Below are 19,036 nucleotides of genomic sequence, written 5' to 3'. Positions count from 1 at the left end.
AAGGGTCGATCAGTGAGACGACCGGTAAGGCTTGGATTTGAAGATACCCTAATAAAACCGACCGTCCAAAAATAGACCCTCAGGCAACTTGCTATGTCTTCGATACTACAAAAAGATCACGGCGATGGGCAAAAAAGTCCCTTTCACCTCCCCCCTTTCTCTCCTACCCAAGACTGGCATTGAAGCCATACCAGAGGCGGTGATCTGAGGTTTTCGAGGGGAGGAAGAGAACCACAACGGTAGTTGAGGAACGAGGCCCCTGGCTCATCGGTGACATTTGCACATTGTCGTGTTTTTAGGCTCATAGTAACTCATAGTGTTATTTAATGTGAACTATCAGCCGAATGTAATTCCTCATGACCTTGCACGCATTGCATTTGGCTGCCTTGCGGGACAGAACGACAGTCTCTTTGCCATGCTTCGCCATTCTTCCCTCAGCCAGGACGAACAAGCCCATATGTACACCACCAAGGAGGTCCACTCCAGACAGCCAGTCATACCCCGCTCTTATTTGCACATTTTCCCCCACCACTCCGACACTCACAGTTTCCTAGTAAAAGAAAAGGACGATTCAAATTAACCGTTAGCAGCAGCAAGGGCATCGAGCTACACCGCACACTGCTACGCAGAGGAATATGCTGCACGTCCCATATAGCCATTGTCGCTACGGGCGAAACCTTGGGACGTGGACGTAGTCACTCTTCGTAGTAGCCAGCTGGAACGCATTCATATTCTGGAAAGTGACTACATTTACGCCCCAGACTCTAAAACCTTCATAATGTTTTCAGCCATACATCACTTGAGCACCAATGATCACATTGTACAACCAAAAGCTGCCGTAGAAAAGAATATCAAAATCCTTTGAAATACCCCTGGAACAGTACACGAAAGCCAGCAGGCTGGAGTTATAAATTTCTAGACTGACCTTAACGACAGGTACAGAGGCGTTATTCCAATAATCGCGCTACCGGATGTCGCCCCCTGCCGCGGGCCAGTGCGCTGTATCGACAAGCAAGCTCCTCCTCCAGTTTCTCCTCTTTGCATGCTATTTCCTTTCCTTCCTTAACCTCTTGCTTTGTGTCCCATCCTCACCTCCCTCAATACCTGCAAACCCACGTTTCACCGACTTCCTAAAAGCGGTAGGGGTTGGGATTTTCCGAATTGGTTCCACTCCCCCGTTAAACTTCTGGGTGTTGTTTGCAAAGTTCATGTCCAATTTAACTAATTCCGAAAAAAAGTCCCCCCAACGTTCGGGAGAATTTTGGAACTGGCAATTTGCCTGGGGCATATTTACTTTCTCGTTTATCTCTTCGTAATTATTATCGCTCCCGTTATCGTCGTTATCGTATTCGTCGTTATTTGTATATTTATTTTCGTCCTCCTTATCCTCCTTCTTTTCGCTGTCGGATTTTTTTTCCTTTTCGTTATTTTCAAACCCGACAATTTTGGCGTTTTCGGACTTCGACAAAGCAAAGGCCTCTGCGTATAGCTTATTGCTAGGTTGTATAACCTGCGTTTGCAGCTCCGTTATATTTGCGAAAATATCGTTATGCGCGTAAAACGGTTCCAAATTTGCGGGGTATGTTTTAAGCCGCGGGACTATAAACGTTTGTGGTCCCAAAAATCCAATATTTATCCGATTGGGAATGGTGTTTGCGCAGAAAATAAACGTTTTTTGGATATTTGGATTCGAGCTGCAAATACCCGAGTTGTCGAACACAGTTTTTTCGTTAATAACAGCATTCCAGATTTGAAAAATGGCCATTAAGTTTTGTTTGACCGTAATGTAAAAACTACGTCCAAGTTCGAGACGTTGACGGAAAATATTTGTAAAGTTAAAATTGTTGGCTAGTTCGCCTGCGAGGGCAATTTCCTGCGGGGACAATATACGTGGTGCGTTAGGGTTGCTGGTTTGGACATAATGCTGATATTTCACCCAATTGGCGAATAAAGTCATGTTGTGGTGTAATGAGTTTATGATAGGTTGAGGAAAGTTTATATCGGAAATAAGGATGTTTAAATTGGAAATCGGATTTATTTTCAAATAAACCATCCAATTAAATATTAAATAATATTTATATATTAGTATTTGTTTAATTTTATTTAAATAACGACCACAGTCCTGGTTAAAAGAAAATATAAAATCCTATCGAATAGACCAAATGGTGTTGGGGAAGGTAGTTTCGACAGACCGCCAAATGCCCCCGACCAGCGTACCGGCGGAGGCGTATACCTGGAGCCGGGATCCGCTGCCTGCGATGAGTTCCGCTAAAAAATGTCCCGAAACCTGGCAGCTTTGCAAATTCCCCATTTTTAACATCGGAAAATACACCCCACCTTTAAATTGTAATTGGGATTGGTCGTTTGTTATTTTTAACGATAAAAATTTTAATATAGGAAAAAGTTTTAAAAAAGCCCTAATATATTGGGGATTTTCCGAGCTTAAGGAACCGATAACCAAAATTGATGTAGCGGGCAGAGGAACGCAATGTTGGATATTTCCAGTAAATTTGCCGTTTATTTGCAGTGTGGCTGTTCCGTCCCGTTGTGCCAACGCCCTGAAAGCAATTTTTACGGTGGCGTTTACGGCGTTTGCAAAATGTGGCTGTAACCAAATACTGCTTATTAAACGGGTGTATTTTGTATTTTTTTTTCGCCTTAATTTTTTGATATGTTTGATGGTAATGCAATTTAGTGCTGGCAGCGCGGTGAAAATATCTTTAAAGCCCTCCACCGTAGGCCGTGATATGCCAACACTAATGTACGTGCAATATGCGTTTTCGACGGCAGGGTCGTCCCAGCAGAGTGCGCCTTTGCGTTTTCCGCCAGACAAAAGTGGATGGGTTGCCCATTGGTTACGTTGGCATTTCGGCCAAATTGCGTGGTATATTTTCAGCGTTTTCACGTTGTTGGCGATTGCAGTGCTAGTTAAAAAAATCTTTAATTTTTTTACGCAATCAACTGTGGCAAGAACCCCTATTGTGTGGGCAAATACAGGGATGGTAAGGTTTGTTAGCCATGAGGAAGTTAGACGCAAGTTCTGCAGGGTACCCAGTGGTAAAAAAGTGGCAATCTTGACAACAAGTTCCGGGGGAAGTCGATCCATAGCGTCAAAGATTTGCAATTGAACTCGGTGCAAATCCAAACAACCCATGTTGGATGGATTGTTGGCGGATTTATTGATATTTCCAAATTCGGCAGTTCTTTGGTTGCCAGGATCCAGGATCATAATCCTTTTCGTAATTCGGCCTGTTCCAGGGCCTGGGCAACAAAGGTGAATGACCTGCTCACATTAGTATTGGCTCAAAAGCGGGGAAATCACCCATCGGTTATGCTGAAGAAGCGGAGATAAACCCGACAGTCTGGTATCACATTATGTAATGTAACGTGTTGAAACCAGACAACCTGGTAGATTTTCCCCTCCAATATAATTGGTCAAGCTTTTATCATGCTTCCGAAGAAGACCTCCCCATATTGTTGTTCCGCAATGTCACTCAAAAATTAAAACAGCTGTGCGACAAAACTATTACCGTCGGTACAGCACTGAACAAAGTTGGTTATGGTTGGGCTTGTCCTGACGTTTTGCTTGCATCAACAAAGTATCGGAACATAAAGAAATGTGTTGCTGCCTCAGCCACAGCATAGAAGCCTCCTTCAAAGCGTATACTGACTTGTTGTTCCCGCTGCATCCTGAGAGTTCAGTTGTAAAACTTATGGCTAGGCGCGCATTGCTGTTTGGTGAAAACTCAAGGTGACCAGCTATTTACTCATGACGTACTGCAGAAGAACAAAGAAAAAGACGGACGCAAGCAAGTGCCATCCAAAATATCCAATCATCTCACGCAACCCTACCATTAAAGCGGTATTGCGATAGCAGCATCTGACCATTCAAGTCCGACAGTGCTTCCCCTCAGAACTGACGTTTGTTGATAGTATGAGCGGTATGTATCCGTGCGGCACTGCCTCGGGTGCCAGTATAGCTGTCAGGGGCGTCTGCACCTCCATTTGAGGCACGCTGTCGGCCTCCTGCGAGTGCTCCACTGTAGGCACGTTTTCGAGCGCTGGAGCTGGCGATATCAACTGACATGCGGATGGCAAAACTGGCTCCTCTGGCGAGTACAAAGTCGTTGCACTGAGCACATGAACTTCTGCATGGCCTGCAGCGAGGTACTCTTGGCCGAGAAACTGGCCACTCGGTGGAGGTGTGATGAGATCGCGTGGCAGTGCTATCATTGGCCGGGCGCTATTGTCCGAGTAGTGTAGGTTGTTGGCCGGTGCTGGTGACGTCCCCGTCAATATTCTCAGTCGCGGCCGAGCGGGTGTTAAAGTGGGACTGTCAGCGCGTGTCATCTCGATCAGCCCACTTGGAGCCATTTCCGCTATACCGAAGCTAATCGCGCAGTTGGCTGTTTTCTCCTTAGTTGGGTTCACATGTAGCTCCGTCGGTTTGCTAGGATCCACCAAGACAGTAGCCAGGGTGGCTTCTTGGGCCAGAGGAAAAGGCAGCGGTTGACTGTGGACAGTGAAACTTCCCTCCCTGACTGCTTCTTTGGACTTTTCGGGCACGCACGCAGACAGTGGGCAATCGACCGGTAACAAATGCACGGGCGCTGAGGGCCGAGAGCAAATGGGGTCTGTGGCTCTACTCAGTTCCACCAATCTGTCCAGCTCATCGTAGTCAGGCAAAGGCAAATCGTGGGCCTTGACCCCGGCGTTGGTCGTGACGCCATCCCACTCGCCCTCGGCGGTATCCCTGCCTGGACGACTGACCAGCCTCGCAAAAGGTACGTTATCCGTGTCAACAACGAGGAGATGCTTGGTGCCCCTGCCGAGGACTCCATAAACTTTGACCTCACCGTTCTGAATGCCCATAACAGCACTGGTGCCGGCGTACAATGCTTCTCGTTCAATACCGCAGCGGTTGGCAAATATGAGAATGATTTCGGCATCTCTCTCGGCGCGGATCAGAGGCTCCATACGTTTGGCCCAGTATTCGAGTGTTTCCATGTCGGGCTCATAGGGTTTGCTGCAAAAGGCGGCGCGGTCCTCAAGCGTGCTCCATGCCATGGAGATGATGACGACATTGGCTTGCGATTCAAGGATGTGGAATGCAAACTCGAACTGGTGCCAAGGTCTTTCGAACTTGTAGGGACTGTTATCATTTTGTCAACGAGGCCCCCAGGTTTCACTGGTTTGATTTGGGTAATGAAGATGGAGATCTTACTTGATGTCCATGCCTATAGAAGAATGATTGGTTAGTAAGTGCAACCAGCGGTGAACTCCATGCGAGTGGAACTGCCTACTTACAGATCCCCAGGGCCGTTTGCCCGATGCCATCCACTTCACCTTGGAAAAAACCGCCAGTCCCCTCCTTACACCATGTCTCGTCTTTGTAGTAAAGGTGCTGCTTTCTGTAGTTTGCCAAGGTCTCGCCATCCTCATTGACAAGGAGCAATGAGTTGAAATGTACAGGACCACTCCAATCTGTGCTGGTCTCCGGGTAACCCACAGCAACCTTGCAGTTGTACTTGAGTGCCGTAGTCCTAGCCCAGAGTGCCGATATCCCTGAGCCTTTCGGCTCAAGGTAAGGCTGGATCTCCTCTAGTGATTCGAAGTTGTAACCTGGAACGAGTTTGTATTAGCTCGCTAGTGCAATTTTCCGCGCAAGTAGATGGACTTTCGCACCAGTAAAGGCCATCTCGGGAAGAACCAGCAGGTCAAGACTTTCGAGTTCATCTCGATCCGCGCGGTTTAAAACAGAATCGGCACGATTGAGGTTGTTATCGATATCGCCGACCTCTGGCGCAAATTGAAGACAGCCAATCCTCATCCTAAAACTGATTATTATTGAGGAGATGCGCAAAACGGCTGAAAAGCAGATGGGGTTGGCAAAATTTGTCCAAAAGATTTGGGCACGTCTTTGACTTTAAATATCGGGCGGTTGATATGGTATTGGGTTTTCAAATTCCCAAAAGATATTGTCAACGACCCGTCCTCAGGACTCGAGGGATGCAACAAGGAAAACAAGGGAAGCGGAAAACCTAATCAGGTAGGTCCCGTTCCAAAAAGGAGAATTGGCAATATCGCGGTGCGGAGGTTTGTGATGCTAAAAATATCTAGCGTAGCGCATCTTTAGCATGAGAGCATTCAAAATGTTTAAAATAGTAAACGAATCTGCCACCTTACAATGTGAAAAAGACGGCCGTGGGATATGTGATGTTGTGGGTGTCCATCGCACCCAACTAAATATAGCAACTTCTCTACTAAGGTTTGTTCTCCGCGTAAGGACACCCAGCTGATAGACAACGTGCGAGCACTAAGGCCAACACACTCAAAACCTGCTATATTTAGGTGGCTGATAATTTGCGGTAAGATTTCTGTTTTGGGTAACGGGGCCCTTTGTGTACAGAAAGAGCGTAAATTCATCACAAAAAATACATTGCATATTGAGACAACCCAACAGTGATCACGTAGGGCTAAATTAACTGACGATCTGCAAAACCAACAAAGAAAAGGTATGTGGCCACGGCAAGGCCTCCCAATATCCGAGTGCAAGGCCGTCTCCTTAATCCATACCCTAAATCATTGAACTTTCAACGTGGGTGCGAGACAAAAGCTCCCTGCTTTCCAAATCTGGAAGCCCATTAGCTTCAATTTTGAATCCTTTTGCCTTGGCGCCTTTCACATCTTTTCTACGATGCCCATTCAGTATCTAGTATGGGAGCTCGTGTCTCACATTGCTCAGGAACTTAATCCGCAGGACTTATTCAACTTTTCTCTATCGTGTCGAACCCTGCAATGGCTCATCCGGGACGACCACATCTGCGCAATGGTTCTAGAAGTAAGCTGCAGCCTTAAGCCAACACGACTATCTCACGCACACGCTCCACCGATGTCTGATATACTTTCTCCACCAAAGGAGTCGAGACATTCGGGTGTGTTCCGGAGTCTGACGCTGACAGTATTCACATGGAAGTCGACTGCCCCGTTTGCCCCAGAGACCAAGGCGGCTCATAAAAGCAAAAATTATGCCAAAGCGTTACGGTTAATTGTGAAGCGTTCAACCGCGATTTTGTCTGCATCATCGTACCTGGCTGCGCTCGTTGCCGAAGCAGAATCCTTCCTTTATTCAAACGGAGTTGTTTGCTACTTTAGCAACGGTTTACTAAGAATACGCGATCTGCACAACTCGGCACTTGAAGATACTATCAATGTTGGAAAGCTCCTGAAGGGAGACGACGGCCTTTCCAGGACCATCAAGGATGAACAAGACTTTAAGCTGCGCATCTTGAATTACGCTGATGGCTTCGTTTCTTGCTATCTCAACCCCGGGAATCGATCATTCCCCAGGCTTCTGGTCATCAGCCGTTCCCACGGCAGCTTGTTCAGCCATATACTTGCATCGTCTCGGAAGATATTGCCATCAGCGTACGAAACNCAGAATTGGACAGAGTGGAGGGTGGGATGGATTGACCCTCGTTGAAGAGCACCGAGGAGGACAGTGTGCCATCTGAGGACGTATTTGTGGTGGTTGTGCTTGTACTTGACGTTGTACTTGACGTTGTACTTGACGTTGTGCTTGTGTCTATATTTATGGTCGGGCCAGCTTCCGCAGATAAAGAGACTGGCAATGCCGTGTTGCCATTCCGTGGCCACCTTTGACAAGAAATGGTTCCATCTAGCAATGGGGGAGCTCGGGGGCTAAAAAGTCCCTGCGAAACAATGGCGCGTACACAGGTATGTGCCGCCACCCCGCACGTCCTGTACAGCCCCATTATTAGTACAACGTAATGTAGAAAGCAGGCAAGGGAGGAAGGGGTCTGACCAGGTCACATATGCATCACCATTCGGCACCCCAATGGGCACCTGGAAACTCGCGTTTTCCGACCCAAAGTGACAGGATCCTGAGCCGTAAAAGTATGTGATTGGTGGAAAGGCAGGGTTTTCAAAGTAAATTGCCGCGCGGCAGTCTTTCCTGGCCGGGGTGTGATTGCTGTAAACGTGGTTAGCATTGCTGAATTAGTGGCAACAACAAGGGACCTTTGGTGCATGTACATGGTTTGTATTATGGATTTGCCAGCAACGATCTGCAAAGGAGGGTCTGAGATACAGAAGTTAAAAGGGCCTCCGAATGCGCTGCTCAGAGGAACAAAAACAGTCAAAAGAATCGGAAGCAGCATTTCAAGTTCGGTGTGTACAACAAATTCAGAAGTTTGTTTTTCTTGTATTTTTTCTTTACACGAAACGGCGGTATTTTGCCTTTTTGTAACGACGCTGAACCCTGGATCCGGGCTTGCGGTCTCCTGCACTCCTTGAAGCCCTGCAACCAGGCGCCATGGACGACAGTTATGGCTTCATGCTGGACCCAAGCTGGCATGCAAACGCTTGCCTCGATCCCAACTTTCTCGACAACGTGGAAGGGACGCAAGACTCAAGGAGCCATTCTAGCGCTCTTCCAGGGGCAAACTTGGACTTCAACTACGGAGCCTTTATCAACGAGCTGAACAACTGCGAGAAAAAAGATTTGAGAAGGTTTCTAGCGAGCCTAAGCCCCTATTCAAAGGATAAGACTGACAAATGAATAAAAGTCTAGGAATTACTACAATATCCCGACTCGAGAAAACCGAAGATGCAGCAAAACAGAGAGATCAGCAACTGGCCGATAAGCTTGCAAAGATTGACGCTACCAACACACAGATTCTTGCTATGCTTGAAAAACTGGAAATCCAATCTGGTGAGAGTTTTAGTGCTTTAAAAGAAGTTAAGGAGATGATCAAAGCTGTGGGGAGTGGCCTGAGCAAGTTCAACACAATGGTAGTTAAATACTTTAACGGAGAGCATGGGGAAAACCGGCAAAACAGCAAATAATACCGTATGTTATTTATTGTCCCGTAAGCGTCACAATTAGGTGCAATTCAGTCACAGCTCCCACAAGTCTAGAAGAGAATGACGCGACCTATACTCCGTTGCTTAATGTTTTGTGAAAGCAATCATTTGCCTTCGCGACATGATACCAATAAGGTTAAGCATTCAGTGTGATTGCTCTTCCAAAGTCACGCGAGCCTCCTTAGAGAGAAGAGAGGTCGCCAATGGCGTCCGGGTGTAGCACATTGCTGGCGCACTGTGCCACTGGGCACAAAGGCCACAGGTCAAAGCCTTTGTTAGAGCTTGCTGATTGCTCGTCAGTGTCGGCGGTGCTGTGCCACCATTGCTTGCGTCTTAATGTTTCATTCAGGTCTTGCAAACCACGCCACAAAGCCTCTTGATTCCCAATGCTTGCTCTGTGCAAACCAGTCCTTCCCATAATTGCTCCTAATTCTGGTTCTAGGAAATCTCCTAAAAACTGGATCCTGGATCCTTGTTCAGCCGGGCGCCTGGACTCCAAGGACTGCCAATAGTTTAAAGGGTTATACTGCCTCAGCTGCTTTTCTACTGAAAGCTTCGGTTTTGAACTAAATACATTGATTTCTTGGCTTTTGGCCTTCTGCGTGTACAATGTCATCACACACTCCTGCTGAGGACCTTTTACCTGCTTGGATTTCCCCACTCACCACCCAAGATCTGCATCAGCGACCATTTTCTACTTCAAACTTAAGCCGGTCAAGAGATGAGTGTGAATTTAAGATTTTGGAGATCGCGCGCGGACTCCAAGAGACTAATAAAGACTTTCCGTCGGAAGCAATAACGATATTTCGATTTGAAGAGCGTATTGGCGGCGCTGAAGCTAAAGCTGCCATTGTCGAGGCCAAGACCAAATCGTGGGAAGAAACAGTGTCCCGCTTTAAGGAACGTATAAAACAAGGAGATTAGGATAACATATTATTTAGGGAAAATATTTTTTCTTGGTTAAAATATATAATTCACTTTATAGATTATATCAGGATAGAGAATTTTAGTTCTTCACGGGCTATTCGTGGTTTTTGGAAAGAATTTACGAGTTTCCACGTGGAACATAGCGCCCTTAGGCGATAAATAAGCAGCTTAGAGGCTCGCCTTTATATTTTCGAGGAGATTTGCGGCGATAACCGTCTTTCGGCCAAAAAGGATTACATACAAACTACGCCCAGAAAGAACGGAGGTGTTGATTTGTCTGCCAATTAGCCCGACCCACAGCCTCGGCCATTTGCTGGGAGTACAATGGCTTTTGGCAAAAGCGGCAGACAGTTATAACAAATAAGCGTATTAGCGACGCACCTGGGAACCAAGCTTGATGCCGAGGTTTTATGGTTGGGTTTAAGTTTTTACTTTTTTTTTCACAGCAGTCTTTTGGTTAGTAACCTCATCCGCTGAATATGTCATTTGTATTCTGGAAAGTCCTTTTCGTCCTGACTTTTGGCTTTTTCGAGTCCTGTTGCCTCAACCATTAAATTTTTAAGTTAATACAAGTTCGCGGATCATGAACTCAACCAAGGGTCAAACAATAGAGACATGGGAATTGGGACAGACATTGTTATTCAAGAATGGTTCGAGTGTAGGTCCTATGCCTTGCGGGAAAAAATAAACAAAATGCCTGACAGAATAATCATTGCTAAAACAATACCCAGACACAACTCCAGATTTCCTTTTGTAGCCTCGGAAATACCCAGGGCTTCAAACAAAAAGGAATACCAATTGCCGCCATCGCAGCAGCTACCAAAGGAACCGCAGCAAGGAGGAACAAGATTGTTTCGATCAAAACTCGCAGAACTGGCATCGTTCGCAGGATAACACAGCCGAGAAAAAACGGGACGATAAAGACAATACTTAAAACCAGAATTCCAACCAGAGAAATTTCGATGAAAGCATTAGTGTTATTTAAATGGCTCAAAACGGGTCCATCTTCTGCAATATTGAGAACGGCATTGGAAATAGTTCCGATAAATTCGATGGGAGACTGCGGCAAGGGCGGGAATAATCATTTAACTGGCAAATTTGGTTTGTTCCCAATGTGATTCTCAATATTCCGCGGGCTGAGATAGTACCTGAAAGGCCCGTGGCTTGACTGGCGAGTTCCGATACGCGGGTTGCAAACCCTGAAGCAATACTTTCGACAGCAGGCGGGAGTTCAGCAGCAGGAAGGCTAGTAGCGTTTGAAATGCGACTTTTGATCTTTGATTCTACGTCGTCTATATTAGAGTAAACAAATCTTGCGAGAGTGTAGCATTGGCAACTCAACTGTGATTGTAGCTATTCCATTTTTGCTCATTTCCTTGAAAGACTATAACACAGGAGAGCTGCACTGGTAAGGAGAAAGGCTAATGTGATAAAAGCCCGTTTTATTCTTGCCTTTGGCGATTTCCACTTTTCCCGGCAATGAAGTACACACGGTAGCCACTTTATACAATAAGCAACAAGCCCCGAAATATCCCAAAAACCGGCACGAGCCCCTATCCAGGATCCTGGTGGCTCCTCAAGTATCTAATAACTGCTTCAGGGGATTGAGATTTTCCAAGCCAAATATGGCCCAGCCCCAAATTTCTAGATGGAGCTACAGCATCTGGTGCTCGTTCGAGTTGGGAACCCAAAGATATAGCTATACTGCACTTTTACAAGCGATATTGTCCAAGCTGAGAGTTTGGTACCACTGTTTTTGGAATTACAACAAAATGTGGCCAAAAAATGATATGCGGAGCGATTTAAGCTTGCTTTTGGAGGAAATTGAATCACAGCATAGTTAAACTACAGACAAACCACTTCCCCTTCCCCCTTTATCGCCAAAATACGAATCACCACGAGCTCCACCACCCCTGGCTAATAAAACCTACCTGGGGAATAGCCCAAAACATAGGCCGATCACTTGGTCGGAGGACCAGATCAACATCCTTCAGGAGGAAAATCGCAAGTTAAGGCGCCAAATTCTTGCCCAAAAGCGAGTTGAAAACGATAAGGATCGTATTATTTCCATGTTCAGGCAGCACAACCGGCAGGCTAACCAGGAGCTCAACCGTCAGAATGAGGCGATTTCAAGATTAGCAAACATGGCTGTATTTATACAGGGCTTTACAAAACCAGCACTTGACAGGGCAGAATCCTGTAATTCTGGAAGCCTAGACTACAACGCGGTTAACATAATACAGATTTATCATGATAAAGCAGATATTGAGGCAAATGCAGGGAGGGGCTACATTTAATGTATGTCTTGTGTCTGCCATCTTGTATATTGTAGTCATCCAATTTGCATGGGAAACGAGGTTTTATCCCTGGCTTGTTACAGATAGCATGAGAAATGCATTTTATATTTCAAGTTCTGAAGCTTCTGCTACACGGTGAAATCAACTATTGTGGTTTCCAAATGCAAACTTCACAATGCGTAGGATCGCTCGATTTCATCGCCGATGGCTGGATGGACAGGTGTTTAGTCTTTCAATTCCACGCAGTTTGGCCGAAATGCCAACGTAACCAATGGGCAACCCATCCACTTTTGTCTGGCGGAGAACGCAAAGGCGCATTCTGCTGGGACGACCCTGCCGTCGAAAACGCATATTGCACGTATATTAGTGTTGGCATGTCACGGCCTACGGTGGAGGGCTTTAGAGATATTTTCACCGCGCTGCCAGCACTGAATTGCATTACCATCGAATATATTAAAAAGTTGAGGCGAGAAAAAAATACAAAATATACCCGTTTAATAAGCAGTATTTGGTTACAGCCACATTTTGCAAACGCCGTAAACGCCACCGTGAAAATTGCCTTTAGGGCGTTGGCACAACGGGGCGGAACAGCCACATTGCAAATAAACGGCAAATTTATTGGAAATATCCAGTATTGCGTTCCTTTGCCCGCTACATTAATTTTGGTTATCGGTTCTTTAAATTCGGAAAATCCCCAATATATTAAGGCTTTTTTAAAGTTTTTTCCTATATTGAAGTTTTTGTCGTTAAAAATAATAGACGACCAATCCCAATTATAATTTAAAGGTGGGGTGTATTTTCCGATGTTGAAAATGGGGAATTTGCAAAGCTGCCAGGTTTCGGGACATTTTTTAGCGGAACTCATCGCAGGCAGCGGATCCCGGCTCCAGGTATACGCCTCCGCCGGTACGCTGGTCGGGGGCATTTGGCGGTCTGTCGAAGCTACCTTCCCCAACACCATTTGGTTTATTCGATAGGATTTTATGTTTTCCTTTAGCCAGGATTGTGGTCGTTATTTAAATAAAATTAAGCAAATATTAGTATATAAATATTATTTAATATTTAATTGGGTGGTTTATTTGAAAATAAATCCGATTTCCAGTTTAAACATTCTTATTTCCGATATAAACTTTCCTTAACCTATTATGAATTTATTACACCACGATATGACTTTGTTCGCCAATTGGGTGAAATATTAGCATTATGTTCAAACCAGCAACCCTAACGCACCACGTATATTGTCCCCGCAGGAAATTGCCCTCGCAGGCGAATTAACCAACAATTTTAATTTTACAAATGTTTTCCGTCAACGTTTCGAACTCGGACGTAATTTTTACATTACGGTTAAGCAAAATTTAATGGCCATTTTTTAAATTTGGGATGCTGTTATTAACGAAAAAGCTGTGTTCGACAGTTCGGGTATTTGCAGCTCGAATCCAAATATCCAAAAAACGTTTATTTTCTGCGCAGACACCATTTCCAGTCGGATAAATATTGGATTTTTGGGACCATAAACGTTTATAGTCCCGCGGTTTAAAATATACCCCGCAAACTTGGAACCGTTTTACGCGCACAACGATATTTTCGCAAATGCAACGGAGCTGCAAACGCAGGTTATGCAGCCTAGCAATAAGTTATACGCAGAGGCCCTTGCTTTGTCGGAGTCCGAAAACGCCAAAATTGTCGGGTTTGAAAATAACGAGAAGGAAGAAAAGTCCGATAGCGAGGAGGAGGAGGATGAGGAGGACGAAAATAAATATACAAATGACGACGAATACGATAACGACGATGACGGAAACGATAATAATTACGAAGAGATAAACGAGAAAGTAAATATGCCCCAAGCAAACTACCAGTTCCAAAATTTTCCCGAACGTTGGGGGGATTTTTTTTCGGAATTAGTTAAATTGGATATAGATTTTGCAAATAATATCCAGAAATTTAACGGGGGAGTGGAACCAATTCGGAAAATTCCAACCCCTACCGCCTTTAGGAAGTCGGTGAAACGTGGGTTTGCAGGTATCGAGGGAGGTGAGGATGGGATACAAAGCAAGAGGTTAAGGAAAGAAAGGAAATAGCATGTAAAGAGGAGAAACTGGAGGAAAAGTCTGCTTTGTTTTTCTTCTTTTTTTGATTTATGGTTTTAGGCTCTTTTGCTTTATTACTGCGTATTTCCTTCACCACGATTTAGTAGTTTAACATCGGAACTATCGTAAAATAACAGGATGAGATTATATATCCATGTAATCGTAACTTGGCGCCCGAAATAAATTTATTTTTTTAACCGACTAGGTTATTTGCCATTAAAAGTGCCCTGTCCACTAGTTGTTTCCTAAATTTGCTCCGATGGTAAAAGGAATAGGGTTTCCAAAGAATCTTTATTCCAACAAAGTTAATGCACACATTTTACGAACATTTAAAATAAACTGGCAATTATGCGAAATTTCAACAAATTTTCCTGCACTGTATAGCTGGCTTAATCCCTATGAACATGGGAGATTATAATAGGTTCACTGTGCGTTCTGGAGCAAAATCTTTACAAAAGTCTTTACCTGCTTCAACTCCACAATTTTTCGCTGTTAACAAATATAGCAAATTAGGGAATTTGGGCCATATTTACGGTCATATTTTGAATTCGCGAGCTCATACTTCTCGCGCCAATACTTATACTCCTTATTTCTCATGAGGCGGCGGGCCTTACAAAGGTTGGAAGATACACATTTTGACTTTTTATCGAATTTTCTTCGCTTAATCAATTTCGAAAGCTCCCATCCAAATCTAACTGACGTAACAATGGCAGCAATGGCAAAGATTGGTGAAGCTATGGGTTATAGCGATATTTTACAATGTCGCACCATGTCACCACCCAGATTTATTTAACATAGTTTCAAACGTCCCAAAACCAGGTTTAAGGGGCCAAATAGGCTCGCAATAAATTCCAAGGATCAATTGCTTAGTAATGACCGTGGATAATGGGGTTTACAACGCTTGTAGGTGCGTACAAGTTTTGCTAAAGTAATGAGTCAGCTACTGGTTTATTATTGGCTTAACCCCCACTGGGCCGGATTCTGGTAGCTGTCCTGCATCCTGTATCCTGGACACTGGGCTCAGCCGCATAATTTAAACATTGGGTTCAACCACATGGTTCGAGCACTGGGCTCAGCCGCATAATTTGAACACTGGGCTAACACCGTATAATTTGAACACTGGGTCCAACCATATGGTTTAAGCATTGGGCTCAGCCGCATAATTCGAACTCTGGGTTTAACCACATGGTTTAAATATTGGGCTTAGCCGCATAATTTAAACACTGGGTTCATTTTCATTGTTCGAACACAAAGCAACCTGTACAGGGTATACAATGCCAGAATCCTGGTCGCTGCCCTGTATCCTGGACACCGGACAATCAGGAATATTATGTGAACTCTAATAGGAGAAAATTCGCACAAGAGGTGTCGTTTCCCATAACTTCCATGTATTATCACTATAATAATACCTATAGCAAAAAAATGTATTGTTGACTATTCTCTGGCACATTTTTTGAAAACTTTCAGTCAAAAATAGCAATCTCTCCAATATGGAGTCCTACGAAACCTACAAAAACAACGCCTTTGACGGTGATGTTAAAGGACATTATTATCAATGGACTTCTGTAAATTCCCATCGATGCAATAAGTTAGCGGCTATATTTTGATTGCAAAAACCTACCCACCCAGAATACTGACGAAAAAGTTACAATTATTACTGGTGGAGGGGATCTAATTGGCCTACTGCTTTTGGTAGCGTGCATAACTTGGATAATTATGGCACTGCTTTTTGTTCTGGTTTTTCTGGATTTGGAGAAAATTTGGCTGCCGTGACTGCGATTTACGGTAGTTGGGTACAATAGTAGAGCATTAGCCAAAACAGATTTTCCATGTTCTGATGTGAGGATTTTCAATTGCCTTTGGCAGTTTCGAATACCTACTACGCAGCGAATTTTTTTCTGCCAAAAACTAGTACTAAATTCGGGAACTATCGTATTGTACAAATTGATAAATACCCTCTGAACATGGCATGTTAGTCAGCCGAAACGTTTGTTTCTGTGGGCCGTACTATGGATGCCCGTGAGAAAGCAAGAGAATATGTGATCGATCACATAACCCTGAAACCTTTATTTAGATCGCGTGCGACTCAACTCGCCCTTATAAAAGCTAGATAATAGAACATGGAACTCTTTAACACCCATACCATTCAAAATTTCCAAATCTAATCAGACTTTAGGAGCCAGAATTCAGGCTATGGGCTGTGAAGCTTTCTTCGAAAGCCTGGTTTTAGGGTGCTTCTATTATAAAATCAGCTCTCTTGCCGGACGGAGATCAACACGACAACGGTAAGCACATCAGCAGCTGCTGCGAATCATACTTGTGTAAATTCATCAACGCATTGTTCCCCAGCCATGTCTTCAAATATTTGCAAACAGCACTCAATCAGCTGTAAGTTTGGAAAGAAGCGAGCCGAATGTAACATGCGTATTAAGGGTATATATGAATTTTGTGCTCGCCTTGTCCATCAGAATTCAATGGCCCTCTTCATGCAGAAGCTCGAGTCTGTAATCGAACCCTGGTCTATCCTCCTCGGTCAGACAAGACTATCGTGTGAGACCCCCAGCTCAGATCCAAGGGTTTTCAGCATTTTAAAAGGCTTGGATGCTGTGATTGAAAATGGGGATGATAGACTACTGTCCAGACTTGCGCAGGCGCATCTGGCTCGAGTGTTGGACATACTGGAGGCCCGTGTTGCTATGGAAAGACAAAACGGCCATCTTCACCGTCGAAATGGGTATCGGAACGCAAGTATTGTGCTCGATATATACATGAGTGCCCAGGACGTGGCATTACCCCGGCGAACCCTGATCGAACGCAAACGAGTGGCAAAGCGATGGAGCGAGCTGGCTGGAGCCTGGCCGCTTTTTCTTTTGGTATACTCCGAGGAAGCAGAGGAAATCATGTTCGTTTATTGCAACGTTAATTTATAGACATAAAAACTGCTAACTACCAGCACAGGCAGCACCGTAATTTACCTGACAACGCCATGATTCGCCTCATCGCCTCACGGGTTTTTGCGGAGTCGCCATCGCAGTTGTTTGAAACTTGTGAATATTGGACAGAAGCTGTGGAGGCTGCAGTCGTTTCAAACCGACCGATCGACAGCCAAGTCATGGGTGATTTCCGTAGATGTCAGACTGACGTTGAAGACGATATGGACACCGCTATGATAGAGTAGTTTTAGAGTAATGTTGAAGCAATACTAGTTTTCCACGCATGAATCCTGGACTGAGGCTCATTACGTACAGAGACGCCGTGCTGAGAGCGTATCGCGCAGTAGTACCGCGTGAACAATTCAATGCAAAGATGTTTAGCGCCCCGGTACAACCTGTTTGATCCACCTTGCGTATTCTCGTCCATTCGCCTTCCTTTTCTGACCTACAGCCAACAAAGCCTAGTAAAGTCGGCTGGTCGGGAGTTGGCTGTCACCAGAAACGCGGGCGCTCAGATATTGCCGCAAGCTCTTGGCCCACCTTTTTTTTAGCGTGAAGGTGTCGCCTGGAACGTGGCACCGCAGTGGCAGCCTGGAGATTGGATAGAGACCAGGTTCCTGGCAACACTGCTTGTTTCTGAAAATCGCAATCGGCACCAAATAGCAGAGAATTAAAATATTAGCATGCGCACATTACTTTTTGTAGGCTGTAAGTTAAGTTTTCAAATAGCTACACATTTCTATGATGGAGCACGGCTTCTCTTGTCCCCAAGGCGGTCACTTTTACGTCTGCGAAAATAATGCTACTGAATTTATAGGCTGTTGTACCATTAATCCCTGTGACGGAAGCGGAATATGCCCGAAAACAAACCTCACCCAAGCAAGCTTCGCTGCGGATTTATTCGAAAATATACCGTTTTAAAACTGTTCGGATCAGAAAGGCGTCGATGTGTGGTGGACATGTAAAAAGACCAATCTCCCTTTTTTTGGGTGCTGTTCTAGTAACCCATATTTATTTGGAGCTTGTGCCGCCAGCGACTTTATCCCTGCACGCCTCAGCGATAATAGGACCAGGGCTTCCGTATTCCTTAGCGCCATTACAAATATTACACTTTTAGCTATAGCCTTACCCAGTAATTTACCAGTAGTCTCTGTCGAATCCATTCCTGCTTACAGTATCCAGCCCGCTGTAATTGCCGCTATAATCGTTAGTGCAATCGCCCTGATCGTTAGTATCCTGGTAATAATTTGGATCCAATGTATTAAGAAAGTTAAACATGGCGATTTATCGTTATTGCAAAATTATTAAACTTCTTTAGGTACGTTGTTTCGGCGAATAAAATTGTTCCGTAAATGGTTCTAATATTATAGGTCGTAGGAGTTGTCGAACTTCCCCCTAATAACCACTATACCGGAAACCAGTGGGCATATTCGAACCAACGAAGCCAATTTGATTAGCAATAACGCCCAGCTAGTTGGAAGCTATACCGACCAGGTGTAAAAATTCCTTAAGGATAAGGGCCTGTAAGACTTTTCGTATGTTCAGGATCATTAGTATTGTTCCCAAACTTATTTTGGCTGGACGGATTTCCGATAGGGGCAGAATAATTGTATCGCGGGTAGGCGCAGGAATTATTTTGGGGTTTTCCAAGGCAGAAAGCCAATTTTGAAATCCATATATGTTACGAGAGGCGCCAAAGCAGCTGTTTTAAAATAGATTTTTTAAATCAAACTAGATTAGTTCCAGCGATAAACGCTATTGCGACCAACTGTCACGCTGTGCTTTCAAGCTTTTAATTCATGGTAAATAAATGTGGGACGGATTTTTTTTGTAGTAAAATTGTGACGAGCCCGATCCTTTATATTTTTTTTATAAGAAGTTTCGGCTTTTAAAATGTGCACCTTTA

General features: G+C 44.6%; 9 protein-coding genes across 9 annotated transcripts; 5 read left to right on the top strand and 4 right to left on the bottom strand.

The window, feature by feature from the left end:
* Positions 1–894: 894 nt before the first annotated feature.
* PgNI_12561 (uncharacterized protein) lies at positions 895–2,104 on the bottom strand. The gene has a single exon (XM_031132508.1). It carries the CDS (start codon positions 2,051–2,053, stop codon positions 1,046–1,048), a length of 1,008 nt encoding a protein of 335 aa, XP_030975963.1. The 5' UTR covers positions 2,054–2,104; the 3' UTR covers positions 895–1,045.
* Positions 2,105–3,888: 1,784 nt separating this feature from the next.
* PgNI_12560 (uncharacterized protein) lies at positions 3,889–5,830 on the bottom strand (the record flags this gene model as incomplete). Its single annotated transcript, XM_031132507.1, has 4 exons — positions 3,889–5,152; positions 5,225–5,237; positions 5,308–5,622; positions 5,686–5,830. The coding sequence occupies 4 exons, from the start codon at positions 5,828–5,830 to the stop codon at positions 3,889–3,891; spliced, it is 1,737 nt and encodes a 578-aa protein (XP_030975964.1).
* An 867-nt stretch (positions 5,831–6,697) lies between these two features.
* PgNI_12559 (uncharacterized protein) lies at positions 6,698–7,483 on the top strand (the record flags this gene model as incomplete). Its single annotated transcript, XM_031132506.1, has 2 exons — positions 6,698–6,841; positions 6,920–7,483. The coding sequence occupies 2 exons, from the start codon at positions 6,698–6,700 to the stop codon at positions 7,481–7,483; spliced, it is 708 nt and encodes a 235-aa protein (XP_030975971.1).
* On the bottom strand, positions 7,386–7,992 carry PgNI_12558 (uncharacterized protein; the record flags this gene model as incomplete). The annotated part of the gene is made up of 2 exons (XM_031132505.1): positions 7,386–7,761; positions 7,826–7,992. Coding segments are annotated over 2 exons (543 nt in total), but the record flags the coding sequence as incomplete, so codon positions are not given.
* A 186-nt stretch (positions 7,993–8,178) lies between these two features.
* On the top strand, positions 8,179–8,920 carry PgNI_12557 (uncharacterized protein). Its single transcript, XM_031132504.1, has 2 exons — positions 8,179–8,532; positions 8,589–8,920. Exons 1-2 carry the CDS (start codon positions 8,336–8,338, stop codon positions 8,866–8,868), a joined length of 477 nt encoding a protein of 158 aa, XP_030975966.1. The 5' UTR covers positions 8,179–8,335; the 3' UTR covers positions 8,869–8,920.
* A 575-nt stretch (positions 8,921–9,495) lies between these two features.
* PgNI_12556 (uncharacterized protein) lies at positions 9,496–9,972 on the top strand (the record flags this gene model as incomplete). Its single annotated transcript, XM_031132503.1, has 2 exons — positions 9,496–9,790; positions 9,872–9,972. The coding sequence occupies 2 exons, from the start codon at positions 9,496–9,498 to the stop codon at positions 9,970–9,972; spliced, it is 396 nt and encodes a 131-aa protein (XP_030975967.1).
* Positions 9,973–14,555: 4,583 nt separating this feature from the next.
* On the bottom strand, positions 14,556–14,929 carry PgNI_12555 (uncharacterized protein; the record flags this gene model as incomplete). Its single annotated transcript, XM_031132502.1, has 2 exons — positions 14,556–14,593; positions 14,731–14,929. Coding segments are annotated over 2 exons (237 nt in total), but the record flags the coding sequence as incomplete, so codon positions are not given.
* A 1,619-nt stretch (positions 14,930–16,548) lies between these two features.
* On the top strand, positions 16,549–17,375 carry PgNI_12554 (uncharacterized protein; the record flags this gene model as incomplete). The annotated part of the gene is made up of 2 exons (XM_031132501.1): positions 16,549–17,099; positions 17,156–17,375. 2 exons carry the CDS (start codon positions 16,549–16,551, stop codon positions 17,373–17,375), a joined length of 771 nt encoding a protein of 256 aa, XP_030975968.1.
* A 499-nt stretch (positions 17,376–17,874) lies between these two features.
* On the top strand, positions 17,875–18,833 carry PgNI_12553 (uncharacterized protein; the record flags this gene model as incomplete). The annotated part of the gene is made up of 4 exons (XM_031132500.1): positions 17,875–17,916; positions 17,948–18,078; positions 18,132–18,357; positions 18,508–18,833. 4 exons carry the CDS (start codon positions 17,875–17,877, stop codon positions 18,628–18,630), a joined length of 522 nt encoding a protein of 173 aa, XP_030975965.1. The 3' UTR covers positions 18,631–18,833.
* Between the last annotated feature and the right edge of the window lie 203 nt (positions 18,834–19,036).

The sequence above is a fragment of the Pyricularia grisea genome, assembly GCF_004355905.1.
Source record: "Pyricularia grisea strain NI907 chromosome Unknown Pyricularia_grisea_NI907_Scaffold_17, whole genome shotgun sequence".
Lineage (NCBI taxonomy): Eukaryota > Fungi > Ascomycota > Sordariomycetes > Magnaporthales > Pyriculariaceae > Pyricularia > Pyricularia grisea.
Note: the sequence above shows the minus strand (reverse complement) of the source record. Positions and strands in the feature narration are given on the sequence as shown.